The following is a 15,364-nucleotide window of genomic DNA, read 5'->3' as shown; positions in this document are numbered from 1 at the left end:
ATTCCAAAGCTGGTACATGTTCAACACAAGAAAAATAAATTGAATCAATAAAAGTATATGAATTGAATAAAATCAAAATTTAATCAATTAAGAAATAATTGAAACGTAATACTCTCCTGATTGTAGATGAATAATTTCCACATCAAAATCCTAAGCCTAACGGTATGAGCGTGTTGATAACATGTTGTGGTTTATTTAATCTAACAAGGGAGAGAGGGCACGCGAGAGAGTAGAGAAAGATTTGTGTTTATAGCGTTTGTGTTTTTCCCCTTATACAGTACCTTTATTTATAGTAATCAATAAGGCAAAAATCTTTCTCCTCCAAGGAATACAATCCTAATAAGGAAGAATAAATAGTATCAAATATAATATAGGATTTACACAATCACATTTTAACATAATATCTATAACACTATTCTGATTTTTCAAATAATATTAAAGAGTTTACAATCAAAAAACACTTTTAAATCCTTTTTTTTTTCTTTTTTGCAAACGGTGCTATCTGAAATCACTTTTTTATCCGAAAGCAATTTTAGTCCTAATGGGAATCACTTTTGCAGAATCAAACAAAACAACTTTGCCAAGATCATTCCATGAGCACTTAGCCAGAATAATCTTATTGTAACAAAATGCGATAACTCTAATAATTCACAAGCATAAGAATAATCAAGGGAATTCATCCCCTTTTTCCCTACTTACACACACACACACACACGTATATATACATATAGCTGGGGTGTGCCAATATAATTGCAAAAACTAAATACAAGTCCTTGATCATCAACCTTATTCCATGGCTCAGCACATCTCCCTCTCAGCAGAAACTGAAACACTAAGCCAAGTGCTAGGCCTAGTAGAAGCATTTAGAGCTTTTGATGCAGACAATGATGGCAAAATTACTGCTGCGGAGCTTGGTGGGATTTTAGGGTCACTTGGGTACAACCCCAGTGAAGAAGATGTGAGGGCAATGATGCAGCAAGGCGACACGAACAACGATGGGTTTCTGAGCATCGAGGAGTTTTTGGAAATGAACACGAAGAATATGGAATTCGGGGGACTCGTTAATGTTCTCAAGAACGCTTTTGAGGCGTTGGATGTCAATGGGGATGAGATTGTGACTGCAGAGGAGCTTTATGAGGTTATGGGAGATGATTTGGGGTTTGAGCTGACACTTGAGGATTGCCAGGGGATTATTGCTTCAATTGATATAGATGGGGATGGGGCTGTTAGCTATGATGACTTTAAACTTATAGTCAACTCACTCTGAGATTGTTGTATGATCAAAAATATAATTATACTAGTGTCTAGTGCGTAGTCAAGTATGTAATATGTCCAATCCTTTGTGAATAAATTGTAATATTTCTTCTAGCACATTTTTCTACTGCAACTGCATGGTGCATGCATAGGCCTTTTTTTTTCTAGGTGATTCTAAAGCCATCTACTTTAAGCATATTATGTAGACCATATGACACGACAATTGGTAATTGGATTCCCTTTTTAATGTTTAAAGAAGTACCATCTGTCACATCCTGGCTCGGGCCCCACCACATTCCGGGTTCGACTCCACCGTAACACGATATTGTCCGCTTTGAGTCCCGATCATGCCATCACGGTTTTATTTCTGGGAACTCAAACGAGAACTTCCCAATGGATCACTCATTCTAGAAATGCTTTCGCATGAACTTGCTTAACTTCGGAGTTCCAATGGAACCCAAAGCCAGTGAGCTTCTAAAAAGGGTTTAGGGGCCCGACATCCTCGTCGGCACACGTCCGGCCAGAAATTGGCTATGATACCAAATTGTCACATCCCGGCCCGGGCACCCACCACATCCCGGGCTCGACTCTACCGTAGCACGATATTGTCCGCTTTGAGCCCCAACCACGCCCTCACGGTTTTGTTTCTGAGAACTCACACGAGAACTTCCCAGTGGGTCACCCACCATGAGAATGCTCTCGTGCGAACTCGTTTAACTTCGGAGTTCCAATGGAATCCGAAGCCAATGAGCTTCCAAAAGGCCTCGTGCTATGTAGAGATGAGAATATACATATAAAGCTTATAGGATCCACTCCCCTTGACGATATGGGATGTTACAATAATGTGATTTACAAGATATGATACAAAAAGTACGAACCTTATCAGCTAACCTACTATGATATTATATCAAAATGTTAGAGAGATATGCCGCAATTGCCAATAAATTCGGCATCGAATTAGCCGTCTCCAATTTGATTTCTTTCTTCACGTCTAAATTTTTAATTGTTTGACATTTGGTCATTTACGTACGTTTTAGTGATAATCATGTGTACTTATAAGTAATAAATTTTAAATTTATATTTTGTGGATAGCTTAGGAGATATATAAGGTCTTTGGCTGGCCCTAGTTGTTTTGGCTTCTTTTTTGCGACCTTGGCAAATAGGAAATTGACTAGGTTCTTGAAGAATTTCGTACTTTTACTTTAATGTATTTTCAATCTTTTTCTTCATAATAATATTTTCTTTGACTTTCAATCTTTCTTTTTCTTCATAATAATATTTTCTTTGATTTTCAATCTTTCTTTTGCTTCATAATAATATTTTCTTTGACTTTCAATCTTTCTTTTTCTTCATAATAATATTTTCTTTGATTTTCAAGCTTTCTTTTTCTTCATAATAATATTTTCTTTGATTTTTAATCTTTCTTTTTCTTCATAATAATATTTTCTTTGATTTTCAATCTTTTTCTTCATAATAATATTTGTTTTGCTAGGGCGAGGTCATGAGCCTTAGCATGAATATATAGTCTTTATTCAATTGCTTATGATATTATGCACGAATACTTTTATGCAACAACCCTAATTTCTTGATGACATTTTTAGCACCTGCAAAAGTAGGGATAAAAACACTTAAAAATACTTGCAACAGAACAAGGTAATTGTAGTATAAACGGTTCAAGCAATGTCGTTATCCATAGGGAGTGGATCAATAATCTGTATTTAAACCAATTCTTAATTAATTATTTGAAAAAAAAAAGTTGGAAAAGGTTGATTTTGGGAATTTAAAATAAAGACAATTAAATAAATGGCAAAGTAAAATTAACTAAATGGAAAACCGTTTTAAAAATCATTTTAAGCACTAGGGTTCCGCCGTCATCATTATACATGCCTTGAAGGTTAAGTTTTCCTAATACATATTTTCCTCTTGATGTTCAAGCAAAAACCTATAACTAACATACAACCTGTCTGTGATGTTTAAATCAAATGTAACTATTCAAGACTTATTAAGTTTTGTGAAAACCCTTTGAAAAATCATGCAACCCTTAAGAGCATGATGTTCGCCTCCTCGATTTCAGGGTGATGCTCAAACAGAAATTGCATCAAATTACTTGTCTAAATACCTTAATGGTCGCGAATCATTAAATCAATTAGATAGTTTAAACACGGTGATTAATAATTCAAAGCAAACAAGCATAATCATAATAAAAACTAAACAAAATATCATTAACTAGAAAAATGATTGAAAACACCTTATAGGTAAAAAATCTGAAATTCTCCAAAGTTTTGCTAAGTTATCTTAATGCCGCATAGAGAACCCTAATAGCTAAATAGCCTTATTTATAGTACTACAAATTAAAATCCTTGCTATAAAAGGTCTTCTAAAACTAGGAAATATAATACCAAAAGGATAACTTAAAAACACAATCCAAATCTGATAAGGAAATCTGTCCATCAGAGAAATAGCCATGTTTATGGACCTTCAGAGCTCCAAAACAAGCCCAAAACATCTTGAATTAAAGATTAGGACATCCTCTTCAAGTTCCAAGAAGAGCCCAAGTTCAAAATTCATCATCTTCCAGCCCAAAAGTCGTAAATAAGCCCTACAACCCAATCTGTTAACACCGCACGATGTGCTTAAATCAAGGGAGATTATATTCATACACCCCAAATTATTTTTTTCACACCCTTTTAATTTTTTAATATTTTTCTATCAAGTGTTAGTAGTGTGTAGAAAATATTTAAAAATTAAAAAGGTATGAGAGAAGTAATTTGGGATGTGTGAATATAATCTCAGTAAATTAATTCGCCACCACCAGATGCTTTAGAATAAAAATATGAAATTTTGATATAACCTTCTTGATAGAATCACGAACCCACTCCAATTGGAATCACTCAAGAATTCCACTGTTTGATTACTTTATGCCCAAAATGGATTCTCATGTCCTATATTGAAAATACATAACAAAGCATTAAAATCTCACCAAAATATACTAAGAACAGGAAAAAAATATATAGTATAAAATCAACTTATCATAGATGACAAGTTTGATATCAATTTCTATTTAGTGTAAATATATGGTTTATAAAAAGGTAAAAGAAATTTATAATAAGAAGAAGAAGAGAAGCAATTTATTGAAAAAGAAAAATAAAAATTTTAAAAAACTCATCGCGTGAACCACACACAACCCACTATCCACCTATACTCCCAGAACTGACACTCCTCCTTCTCTGAGCGGTCTTCCCTCAAAATTTGGGCTCATTAGTAGAAAAACCTATTGCCGCAATGAAATGTTGCGTGCTGAAGGAAATCTCGTCGTGCAATTGTCACTAGCGCGACAAATTCAGTGCACAGTCGTGCAAAAACATCTTAAAAAAAAAAAGTAAAAAAAACTTGTGCAACAAAGAACTGCGTTCCGCAAGACAACTTGGCATGATAAATTCATGCATTCGTTGCGCAAAGGCATAGAAAATAGGTAAAGAAAGTGAGTTTTTGGTGCCAAAAACTCACGCAACGAACATTTTTCCGGTACTATCTTCTGTAACGACATCTTGCCGCGCAAAGTGATTTGAGATGGCAAGTTGAACGTTTCAGCCCGGGTAATTACTATGACCTTTGCATTATGAAAGGTTCATCGCACAAAGTTCCCACTAGTTCTCTCTCCCTTGTAAAGTTCGTCCCTCCCCCTAACAATCTTCGCCACTGAGAGGAGGGATCTTTCACGTGCTTATAAATAATGGGGCTATTGCTCATATTGCCAATTAGTTTTAATTGGGCTATTCCCCATATTGTGTAAAGCTCAGTTGTCACATGTGCTCCACGTCACCCGATTAGTGTTGCCTACGTGTTATAAGCTTGAAATTTTGCCACATCTAAAGGTCATGTTGTGGATGATCCCATATTGATGGAATGAGGGATCTTACATGTGTTTATAAATAATTGAGTTACTTCCCATATTGCTATTGCAAATTAAAATAACTATTAAAATCATGCAAAAATCACTCTAGTGGCCATGGATGAAAACGTGTCCACACTTACGCCAAAGTAACAAAAATAGAGTGAATTAGAGTAATGGTTTCTGGAGAACAAAAAAAAAAAAAAAACATGTATACACGGTTAAAATAACAATGGCATGAATTGCAGTTTCTGCAATTTGCTGTTTAACATGCATTGATGATCAAGTTGGCTAAGGTAATTTGGTCCATTTGAACCTGCATTAATCTCTCAAATTATTGGTAAGGACTCAGGTGAGAACCGGGGGGCTACGGTTAGTAGAATAGTTATGACCTTCAATGATAGGGAAATTGTTATTTTTGGGTCGTTCAAACTTAACAATTTTGGTCAAAAGAAGGGTATATTTTCAAAGTTTCATTCTTTCGTTGATGAGAGTGATATTATAACTAGAAGAAATTAAATAATTTTTCTTATTTCTTAATAGTTACGTTCACCACGTATGTGCATCAACTCAAACCCAACAAATTAATAGACCAGTTAGAATTGAGATGGATCAATGATAGTTTCATGCGATTATTTATGTGATAAAGGTTTTCCATAAGCACGACCCTAATTCCCTTTCTGCATTTTTTATTGTCATCGATGGATCTTTCAACTAAGAAATTATAAATACGTTTTTTTGTATCCTCAAACACAAGCTTGTTTGGTGTTCTCATATGATTTATTCTATCAGACGATTAAAGGTATATGAGAAGTTAAAATGGTGTGTAAAAATCATCTTTCTTCCACCTAATAACCACCAAACATGTGGTTGTAGAAAATGCTAAAATTGTTGAATCCCACATCAGCCAAAGGGAAAGAAGAATAAGAGTTTAAATAGGATTACCCACTCTAATTAGTACCGAGGTTTTTTATGATAAAACCACACACCTAACGGATTGGGCAAGTGGTAATTACCAAATTGAGAACAGTATCGATGTTATTGGAGTGGGGCCCCCGACCTGTCGACCTGAAAAATTTAACATAGTATCAGAGCCAGGGGACGGGCTTGTATTGCCATGTGATTGGTTGGGTCCGCGCGATGGGTAAGTCTTGACTTGGCTCCACGTAGGCTTGTATTGCCACGTGATTGGGTGGGTCTTCTTTGGCACTACATGTTGGGTGAGTCCTGAAATGGCTCCAAGTGGTTATCGATATGTGGATCTCCAAGTGCGATCCACTAATTGGGGTCTCACATGTTGGGACGTGTTGAATCCCACATTAGCCAGAGGGAAAGAAGAATAAGAGTTTAAATAGGATTATCCCACTTTAACTAACATCAAGGTTTTTTGTGATAAAATCTCACATCTAGCGAATTGAACAAGTAATAATTACCAAATTGAAGATAATATCAGTACTATTAAAGTGGGGCCCCCGGCCCATCTGCCTGAAAAATTCAACAGAAACCTTATTATTTCTGACTTAGCTAGGAATGAATGATTTGAGTCTGGTTGTATAAAAATGGCCTTAATTGACAGCTTTGAACCCAGAAGCAGAAGGGCACTTTAGACAGACAATGAGGTGAGGTTTGAGAGAGAGAGAGAGAGAGAGATGCATTTAGCAGTTTTTACTATTTGTTAGCTCACAAACGAGCCCTGATATAAAGATATCGGAGCTCCAAAATCTAAAAGGCTGCAATGCCTGTTTTGAGCACACAAACGAGCCCTTGCTGTAAAGATATCCGTGCTCCAAAATCTCGAAGGCTGCAATATATTCTCTTTGTTTCATCACTTTGATTTACAGCCTCTCACTTATTATTCTTGCTTTTGCCTTAAGTGATCTTTTAAGTTTGTAAGTTTATTATGTTGGAGAAAATGTCCAAGTAACAAAAGGTTAACATAAGATTTTAAAATAAGTCTAATATTCAACATGTTTAAATAATTTTCATTTTGTAGTGTTATTTAATTAATATGCACGTCAAAGTAAACAAAAACGATTATGATTGATTGACATATATAATTATTGAAATTGTAATTGTAAATGGAGCTTCCAAATAGTTGAGAAAGGAAAAAGAAATGTGGAAAATGATAAATTCTCTCCTATATATGTTGTCAGCTGAGTATTTTGAGACATGCAAATTTCATTAAGTGACAAATGTATACAAATTAATTAGCTCTAAAAAGAGCACAATCTCAAGAGAGGCATACTATAAATCTATATGAACACCATGATATTTAATAATCATAATAGTTGGTTATGTTGTTTTGAGTTTGTTAGAAAGGATTGGACTATGAGAAGGGTAGTATTGTAATTCTGTAATAGTTAGTTTCTCTACAAAAGCAAATCTTGTAAGGCATTTGTCTTTATCTTTTCTCTCTCTAAAGAAAGTCAATAAAACAGCATTCTCTCTCTAGCTTCTCTCTCTGAAATTGTTCAAGCGATTCTTTCATTCTTCCTAGTTAATATGGTATCATCGCCGGTATTGGTTCATCACCGATTCCGATCCTAATTGGCTTCATTGTTCGTCGCTCGATTGGTGGTTCGATTTGGTTCTGTTGATTGCTGGGATTCATTGTTTGCAATTCATGAAGATGGTGTTGGAGATTTCAAGTCAAAGAAAGATTATTGGGGTATTCCTGAATTCTGCTTTCGTTTCAGGTGATTTTGTTCTTTCCTGATTACTCAGTTTCTTCAATTCAAAGCATATCAGTGGTGTTTGCAAAGTAATGATTTTAGATATTTCATGATTTGGGATGTTTTGTTGATCTGTATATGTTGATTTGCTTTGATAGTTAGATTCATTTGCTAAAAGTGTTATTCTTTCATGCGTTCAAGAAAGTGTCATTCTTTCTAGATCAAGAAGTTGTGTGTTCAAGAAAGTGTTATTCTTTCTCAGTCAAGAAATTGTGTCTTTAAGAAAGTGTCATTCTTTCTCGTTAGAGTGTCAATCTCTGCGTATAATCTCAATTGTTGATTAATTGCTATTGTTTGAGGATAATCATGAGTAATTTAACTTTTAAAGTCGATGGAATGCTGAGTATGCTTACCATAAAGCTAAGAAATGATAATTTTGCCAAATGGGTGTTTCAATTTCAATCTGTTTTGAGGGGGTATAAATTGTTTGGTCATTTCGATGGCACAACTCTATCAAAGTATGTTGTTAGACAGAAGCTGGGGTTACAAAGGAGATTACTAAGTCTTTTATGGATTGGGAGTCTACATATATGGTGTTGCTCAGTTTACTTCTTGCCACTTTAATTGATGAGGCAATGGAGTATGTTATTGGTTGTAGGACTGCTCATAAGGCATAGATCAATTTGGTTGATCTATTTCTAAGTCTAAAGTCAACCATCTCAAATCTGAGTTGCACATAATTCAAAAAGGAACTAATACAATTGATAAGTATCTCTTGAAGCTAAAAAGTATTAAGGATCAACTCAGTGCTACAGGTGAATCTGTATCTGACAATGATATAATGATTGCTGGTCTTGCTGGTTTGCCAAAGGAATATGATGTTATTCGTACATTAATTTTGGCTAGGGAATCATCCATTACCTTGAAGGAGTTTAGAGCACAACTATTGGGAGCAGAAAGGGAAATTGAAGGAGAGATTAATATCCTGTTAGAACTTATCTGCATTGTATGCTCAAGGTTCAAATCCAAGTTCTAGCTTTAGTTTGGCGTCTTCTTCGAATTCTTAGGCACACAACCATATTCTTGCTAGTATTGGTGAGACAATCACTGCAATACCATATGGTTCTACTTCTCAGGGTCAAGACAATCCATTCAATCACTCATTACCACTACCAACCTGCCAACATCCATTTTATCCTGCTTATTCACAACATCCTGCACCATACTTTCCATCATCACCATCTACTGTATATCCTGGTGAATCTTATGGATATGGTTTTGTTCGTAATTCTAGTGATCAAAATAATCCTAGTGCACAGTTTAATATGGGAGTTCAGTTGGGCCTCGAGCATCACATGGCAATCAATATAGAGGAAATAATTATAGAAATAACAACAATTTTAGAGGAAAAGGATATGGTTCTAGTAACTCAAGGCAGCATGGCAATAATTCTTGGTCACAGAAGCAATTATTCTTATCAAGGTTAGCCTCCACCACCATCAATATCTGCCATGAATGCTCAACAAACCACACAATTCATTCCTCGGGATGCCTGGATTGTTGATTCAGGTGCATCTCATCATATGAAAACTGACATCAATTCTATGGTACTGGTCTACCGATTCATAACATTGGGTCAACTACTTTACAAACTAACAATCACTCTCTTGTTCTTAACAAAGTATTACATGTTCCACATATTGCTAGGAGCCTATTATTTGTGAAACTACTATGTGCTAACAATAAAAGTTGTTTTATATGTGATGAATCTGAATTCTTTGTGCAAGACAAGAGAACAAGGGAAATAGTGTATCAAGGAAAGAGTAAGCCTGAAGAATTGTTCCAGATTCCAGTTATGCAAAGTAAAAACTGAGTGCAGTCTATTACAAGTAGTCCAGTTACATATGTGGGTAAAGCTATCAAGTCTGACACTTAGCATCAAAGGTTGGGTCATCCAACTTATGAAATCATGAATTCCATGCTATAAAAGTCGAATATTGTAGCTAGTATAGATAATAAGCATAGTGTTTGTGTTCCTTGTATTCAGGGAAAAATGTCTAGAACCTCATTTCCAATTAGATCAGATACTTGTACCTATCCATTTGAAAAAGTGCATTCAGATATTTGGGGTCCTTCTCCTGTGAAGTCCTTAAAAGGATATTGGTACTATGTAACTCTAATTGATGAATATAACATGTTGATGCACAAAACTGGAGGTCTTGGAACAACATAAATCTGGTCGTGAATCTGCAAGAAATGTAAATAACACAAGATGTGTCGTGGTTCACCCCAAGGTTTGGGCTACGCCCACACTAATATTGTATTTCTTTGAGAGTATTGTGAGGGAGAGAGAGCTCTGAATGAGAGTGAGAGCTTTGAGAGAGCTTAGAGCTTAGGGGCTCTGAGGAGACTTAGGGTTTGTGAGGGTGAGAAGACCCTTTTATAGAATAAGGGCTCCTCCCCTTTTTACATATTTTCCCCTCCATTTATTACATAATTACATTTGAGTCCCTCGAGTATTTATACGAGGTCTAAATACGGAAGCCCTAAGTATGGTATAAACAGTAGTCCCCCAAGTCTTTAGTCAAAAGAGTCTTTTGGCGGAAGACTTGAAATTCAATCCATGTGTGGGCCGAAGTAACTAGATGTCGTCTAGAGTTGAATACTCGATATAAGGGTTTGCTCCTCAATACATAAATGATGGGCTAGAGCAAGCGGCGATGCTTTCTAATGATGGTGAGGGAGTCCCTTTTATAAACTAAGAGCTCGCTCCTCAATACATAAGTGATGGGTTATGAGTGATGCTCGCGGCGAAGCAGTTGCTCAGTAGGCGGCAATGCTCTCTAATGAAGGTGATAGAGTCTCTTTTATAAACTAAGGGATTGCTCTTCAATACATAAGTGATAGGTGCTCTTTAATGAAAGTAAGGGAGTCCCTTTTATAAACTAAAGGCTCGCTCCTCAATACATAAGTGATGGGTGCTCTCTAATGAAAGTGAGGGAGTCCTTTTCATAGACCAAAGGCTCGCTCCTTGATACATAAGTGATGGGTTAAGAACCCCAAGTCTTTTTCATGAGGCCCAATTGAGGCCCAATATGTGGTTCATAATGTAGTCCCCTAAGTCTTCGGTCAATAGAGTCTGTTGGCTGGAGATTTCAAATTGAATCCATGTATGGACCGAAGTGACGATTGGTTGGAGGCGGTATTTGTATACCCTGCACTGAAGTTTTGTAGGTGAAGCTTTGCAAGTGAAGCTTTGAAGCTAGAGCTCTGTAAATGAAGCTTTTGAAGCTAGAACTCTGTAAATGAAGCTTTTGAAGCTAGAGCTTTTGTAAATGAAGCTTTTGAAGCTTGAGCTATATAAATGAAGCTTTTGAAGCTAGAGCTCTGTAAATGAAGCTTTTGAAGCTAGAGCTTTTGCAAATGAAGCTTTTGAAGCTAGAGCTTTTGCAAATGAAGCTTTTGAAGCTAGAGCTCTGTAAATGAAGCTTTTGAAGCTAGAGCTTTGTAAATGAAGCTTTTGAAGCTGATTGACATGAGTGATGCTCATGGATGTTGTCATGAGTGATGCTTATGAATGTTGACATGAGTGATACTCATGAATGTTTATGTATGATTCACATGAGTAGTGCTCATGTATAATTTTGAAGTACTGGACGTACTTTTGATCACCTAGTTGGTGGTAATAGCAGCAGGCTGCTGAATAAATTTGGAGTACTGGGCGTACTTTTAATCACCTGTTTAGTGGTAATAGCGGCAGGCTGTTGAATAAATTTGGAGTACTAGGCGTACTTTTGATCACTTGGTTAGTGGTAATAGCAACAGGCTGCTGAATAAATTTGGAGTACTGGACGTACTTTTGATCACCTGGTTGGTGGTAATAGCGGCAGGCTGCCAATAATTGTGGAGTACTAGACGTAATTTTGATCACCTAGTTGGCGATAATAGTGGCGGGGTGCCAAATATTTTTTTGTAGTACTGGGCGTACTTTTGGTCATCTGGTTGGTGCCATTTTGGGCTTATGGGCCTTCGCCCTCTACACAACATTCCAGCCCATTTATTTTGGGCTTGACGTTTTTTTTTTTATTTTTTTTTACCCTCTGATGGTGTTATATAAATGTCTCCGAAAGATAAGAAAAATAAATTACATCATTCAAAAATAAATCTGATCCTCTGCTTAATGGGTCACGCCCATAATTCCCTTTTCTGCATGTCATCCTCACCACAATTATGTCTTTTGCTTTTTTTATTCTTTTCCTCCTCCCTTTTCTTTTTCTTTAACATCATGGTGTCGTCTGTGAAGAGTGGGAACATGAATGATGAAAGTTGGTAGGCATCTTCTGCGCTGTCATCGTGCCAAATTGATTCCCATAATTCCCTTTTCTGCATGCCATCCTCACCACAATTATGCCTTTTCTTTTTTTATTCTTTTCCTCCTCCTTTTTCTTTTTCTTTAACATCATGGTGTCGTCTATGAAGAGTGGGAACATGCATGATGAAAGTTAGCGAGCATCTTCTGCGCTGTCATCATGCCAAGTTGATTCCCTTAATCAACTTGGAGCTTAGGCTGCTATGCATTAGTGGGTAGCCATGCTTTCTGCTTTTTCTCTTTTTGCTTTCTGCAATTATCTCCGACCCAAAAGTTGATGCACAAAACAGAATCCTAACTCAGCATCAAGCAGGTAAGCTTGAACAGCCGAGTGACCAAAAGGGTCAATCTGCCAGCCAATTCGAGGAACCTGACCAAATTCTTTCCGAATAAATTGATGGCCTAAAATTGTCTAATCAATCAAGTCAATGTAATGCGGGGTGGCCTCGTCTGGTTGTTTTTTTTTTCAAGGGTCGAGTCGCTAGCCATGCTTGGAGTCGAAGGTTGGACGAAAGATCCAAACCAAATCAACGTATAAAACGCATTGAACAGCTCCGGTGTCTCGTTCCACATAAAGTGCCGACTCGTAGCCATACCCAACTCCCTCATCTTCTCGTGCCGCTACCAGCACTCGTGCCCCAACATGCGCTTCAGCACCCTCACTACCCTTCCACTACCTCTCACGAACATCGCAATCTTCTGCCACCTCAGCACGTTTGAGAACGGCAGGTCTGGGATCGGACGGTCCGTGATCACCACCGGCACACAACTAAAACACAACGCCTCCCCGTGATCACTCCGTGCTGTTTGGGTTGTAGATGAAGATCTTGAAGAATTTGAACATGTTTTGGTAATTTGGGTGGATCGTGGCGGGTGAAAGGTAGGGGGAAGTGAGGGTTTGGGGTGGGCGACGAGGACGGAGGAAAGAGAGAATTGGAGGAGGAGAAGGTGGAGGAGGCAGAATATGGAGGTGGTGGACATTTTGGAACAGCCACACAAGGCCTTAGACTATGAAACCTCATTATTTCTCACTGGTAAAGCGGGAGGTTGAAGACGAAGAGGAGATGTCTTTGCCTTTGTCAGAAGCATGGGATAGCATATGCAAATGCACATGCTACAGTTTGTTTGGAAAACAGTAGATGAAAATGGAGGTAGAATTCTGGGTTTTTGTAACCGTTTTTTTTGGGTTTTTGCAGATTCACGGCGGAGGTGAAAAATTGAGAAAGAATCGACATCACTTTTCGTATCGATTCCCACAGACGGCGCCAAATGTTGATGCACAAAACTGGAGGTCTTGGAACAACGTAAATCCGGCCGTGAATCTGCAAGAAATGTAAATAACACAAGATGTATCGTGGTTCACCCCAAGGTTTGGGCTACATCCACACTAATATTGTATTTCTCTGAGAGTATTGTGAGGGAGAGAGAGCTATGAATGAGAGTGAGAACTTTGAGAGAGCTTAGAGCTTAGGGGATCTGAGGAGACTTAGGGTTTGTGAGGGTGATGAGACCCTTTTATAGAATAAGGGCTCCTCCCCTTTTTACATATTTGCCTCTCCATTTATTACATAATTACATTTGAGTCCCCCAAGTACTTATACGAGGTCTAAATACGGAAGCCCTAAGTATGGTATAAACATAACATATATGTGTGAATTTTTCCAATGAGTAATAAATCGGAAGTGTTTACAATTTTTGTACAATTTTACAATTTTGTACCTACTCAGTTTGGGATGCACATCAAGGGCTTGCAAATAGATGGGGGATGAGAGTATGTTAGTAAAAGTTTTACATCTTTTCTAGCTAGCAAAGGCATCACTCAATTCATTTCTTGTCTATACACTCCACAATAGACTGGAGTGACAGAATGGAAACATAGACATATAGTCGAAACTGCAATCACACTTCTCAATGCTGCTGGTTTAACTTCTGAGTTTTGGTACTTTGCATGTGCACACTCTGTCTTCTTGATTAACAAGACGCCATGTAAGACTCTTTCAATGTCTTATCCTTATCAATTGTTGTACAAGTACCTGATGTACAATCATTGAAAATTTTTGGCTCAGCTTTGTTTCCTTGGTTGAGACCATATGCTGCAAACAAATTACAAGCCAAGTCTGGTATGTGTGTGTTTCTGGGGTATAAAGGAGTTATATGTTTTAATATGCAAAATCAGAAATACATTATATCTCGACATGTAGTATTTAATGAATCTTGTTTTCCTAGTAAGTTAGCTAAGATACATAAAGCAGTTGGGCTACAAAGTCAAGAATCACAAAGTTGTACACCATTTATTATACCAGTTCTTATACATCACAGGGAGACTGCCAAAAGTCAAATTAATGAATCTCAATTAACTGCATCATCATTCTCAAGTCCACAAGCATTTGTCTCAGATAAGTCAAATGTCAATAGTCATCATTCAACAGGTGTCTCAGAAAATTGAGCTGCCTCAGTATCTGAGTCTCAGGATAATAACACAACATCAACAACTGGCTTTACTCTTTCCTTTCCAATTACATGTAGTTCTACCTTTTACTACTTCTTCTTCATCTATTGCATCATATACTAGTCCTATAAGGTTACATGGGATGCAAACTCGATTACAAACAGGTGCAATCACAGGGAAGAATTATGCTAGTTATCTGGAATTATTACCTGAGTTGTCCTCTTTACAACTAATGGATTTCAGTTCTGATAGTCAATGTTTAGATCAATATCAAGCTGGTTTTTCATTTTTATCTAATATATTTGATCATGAAGAACCAAAGACTTTCAAGGGTGCTACTAGTAAGAAAGAATGGCATAATGCAATGCAAAAGGAATTTGATGCTCTCAAAGCTCAGGGTACTTAGATCATAGTCCCGCCTCCATCAAATAGAATTGTTATTGGAAGTAAGTGGGTCTACAAGATAAAGAATAATCCATATGGGTCTATTTCAAGATTCAAAGCCAGATTGGTTGCACAGGGATTTACTTAAGAACATGGCCTTGACTATTTTGAAACTTTTAGTCTTATTGTTAGGCATACTACAATCAGAATTATACTTCCACTTGCTACTCAGTTTGGTTGGTCTTTGAGACAATTGGATGTTAACAATGCATTCTTACATGGTGATTTAGAAGAGAAAGTATATATGAAGCAACCCTAAAGGTTTGTGGATGTTCAGAATCCAA

The 15,364-nt window shown here is 37.0% G+C and overlaps 1 protein-coding gene across 1 annotated transcript; it reads left to right on the top strand.

Annotated features, from left to right (window-relative positions):
- The first annotated feature begins 689 nt into the window (after positions 1-689).
- On the top strand, positions 690-1,368 carry LOC126632644 (probable calcium-binding protein CML29). Its single transcript, XM_050303091.1, has one exon. It carries the CDS (start codon positions 794-796, stop codon positions 1,265-1,267), a length of 474 nt encoding a protein of 157 aa, XP_050159048.1. The 5' UTR covers positions 690-793; the 3' UTR covers positions 1,268-1,368.
- Positions 1,369-15,364: the final 13,996 nt, after the last annotated feature.

Source organism: Malus sylvestris, chromosome 8 (genome assembly GCF_916048215.2).
Source record: "Malus sylvestris chromosome 8, drMalSylv7.2, whole genome shotgun sequence".
NCBI lineage: Eukaryota > Viridiplantae > Streptophyta > Magnoliopsida > Rosales > Rosaceae > Malus > Malus sylvestris.
Note: the sequence above shows the minus strand (reverse complement) of the source record. Positions and strands in the feature narration are given on the sequence as shown.

What these genes read in the sequence shown, in the direction of transcription:
- LOC126632644 (XM_050303091.1), top strand. Translation starts at nt 794, where the DNA reads ATGGCTCAGCACATCTCCCTCTCAGCAGAAACTGAAACACTAAGCCAA.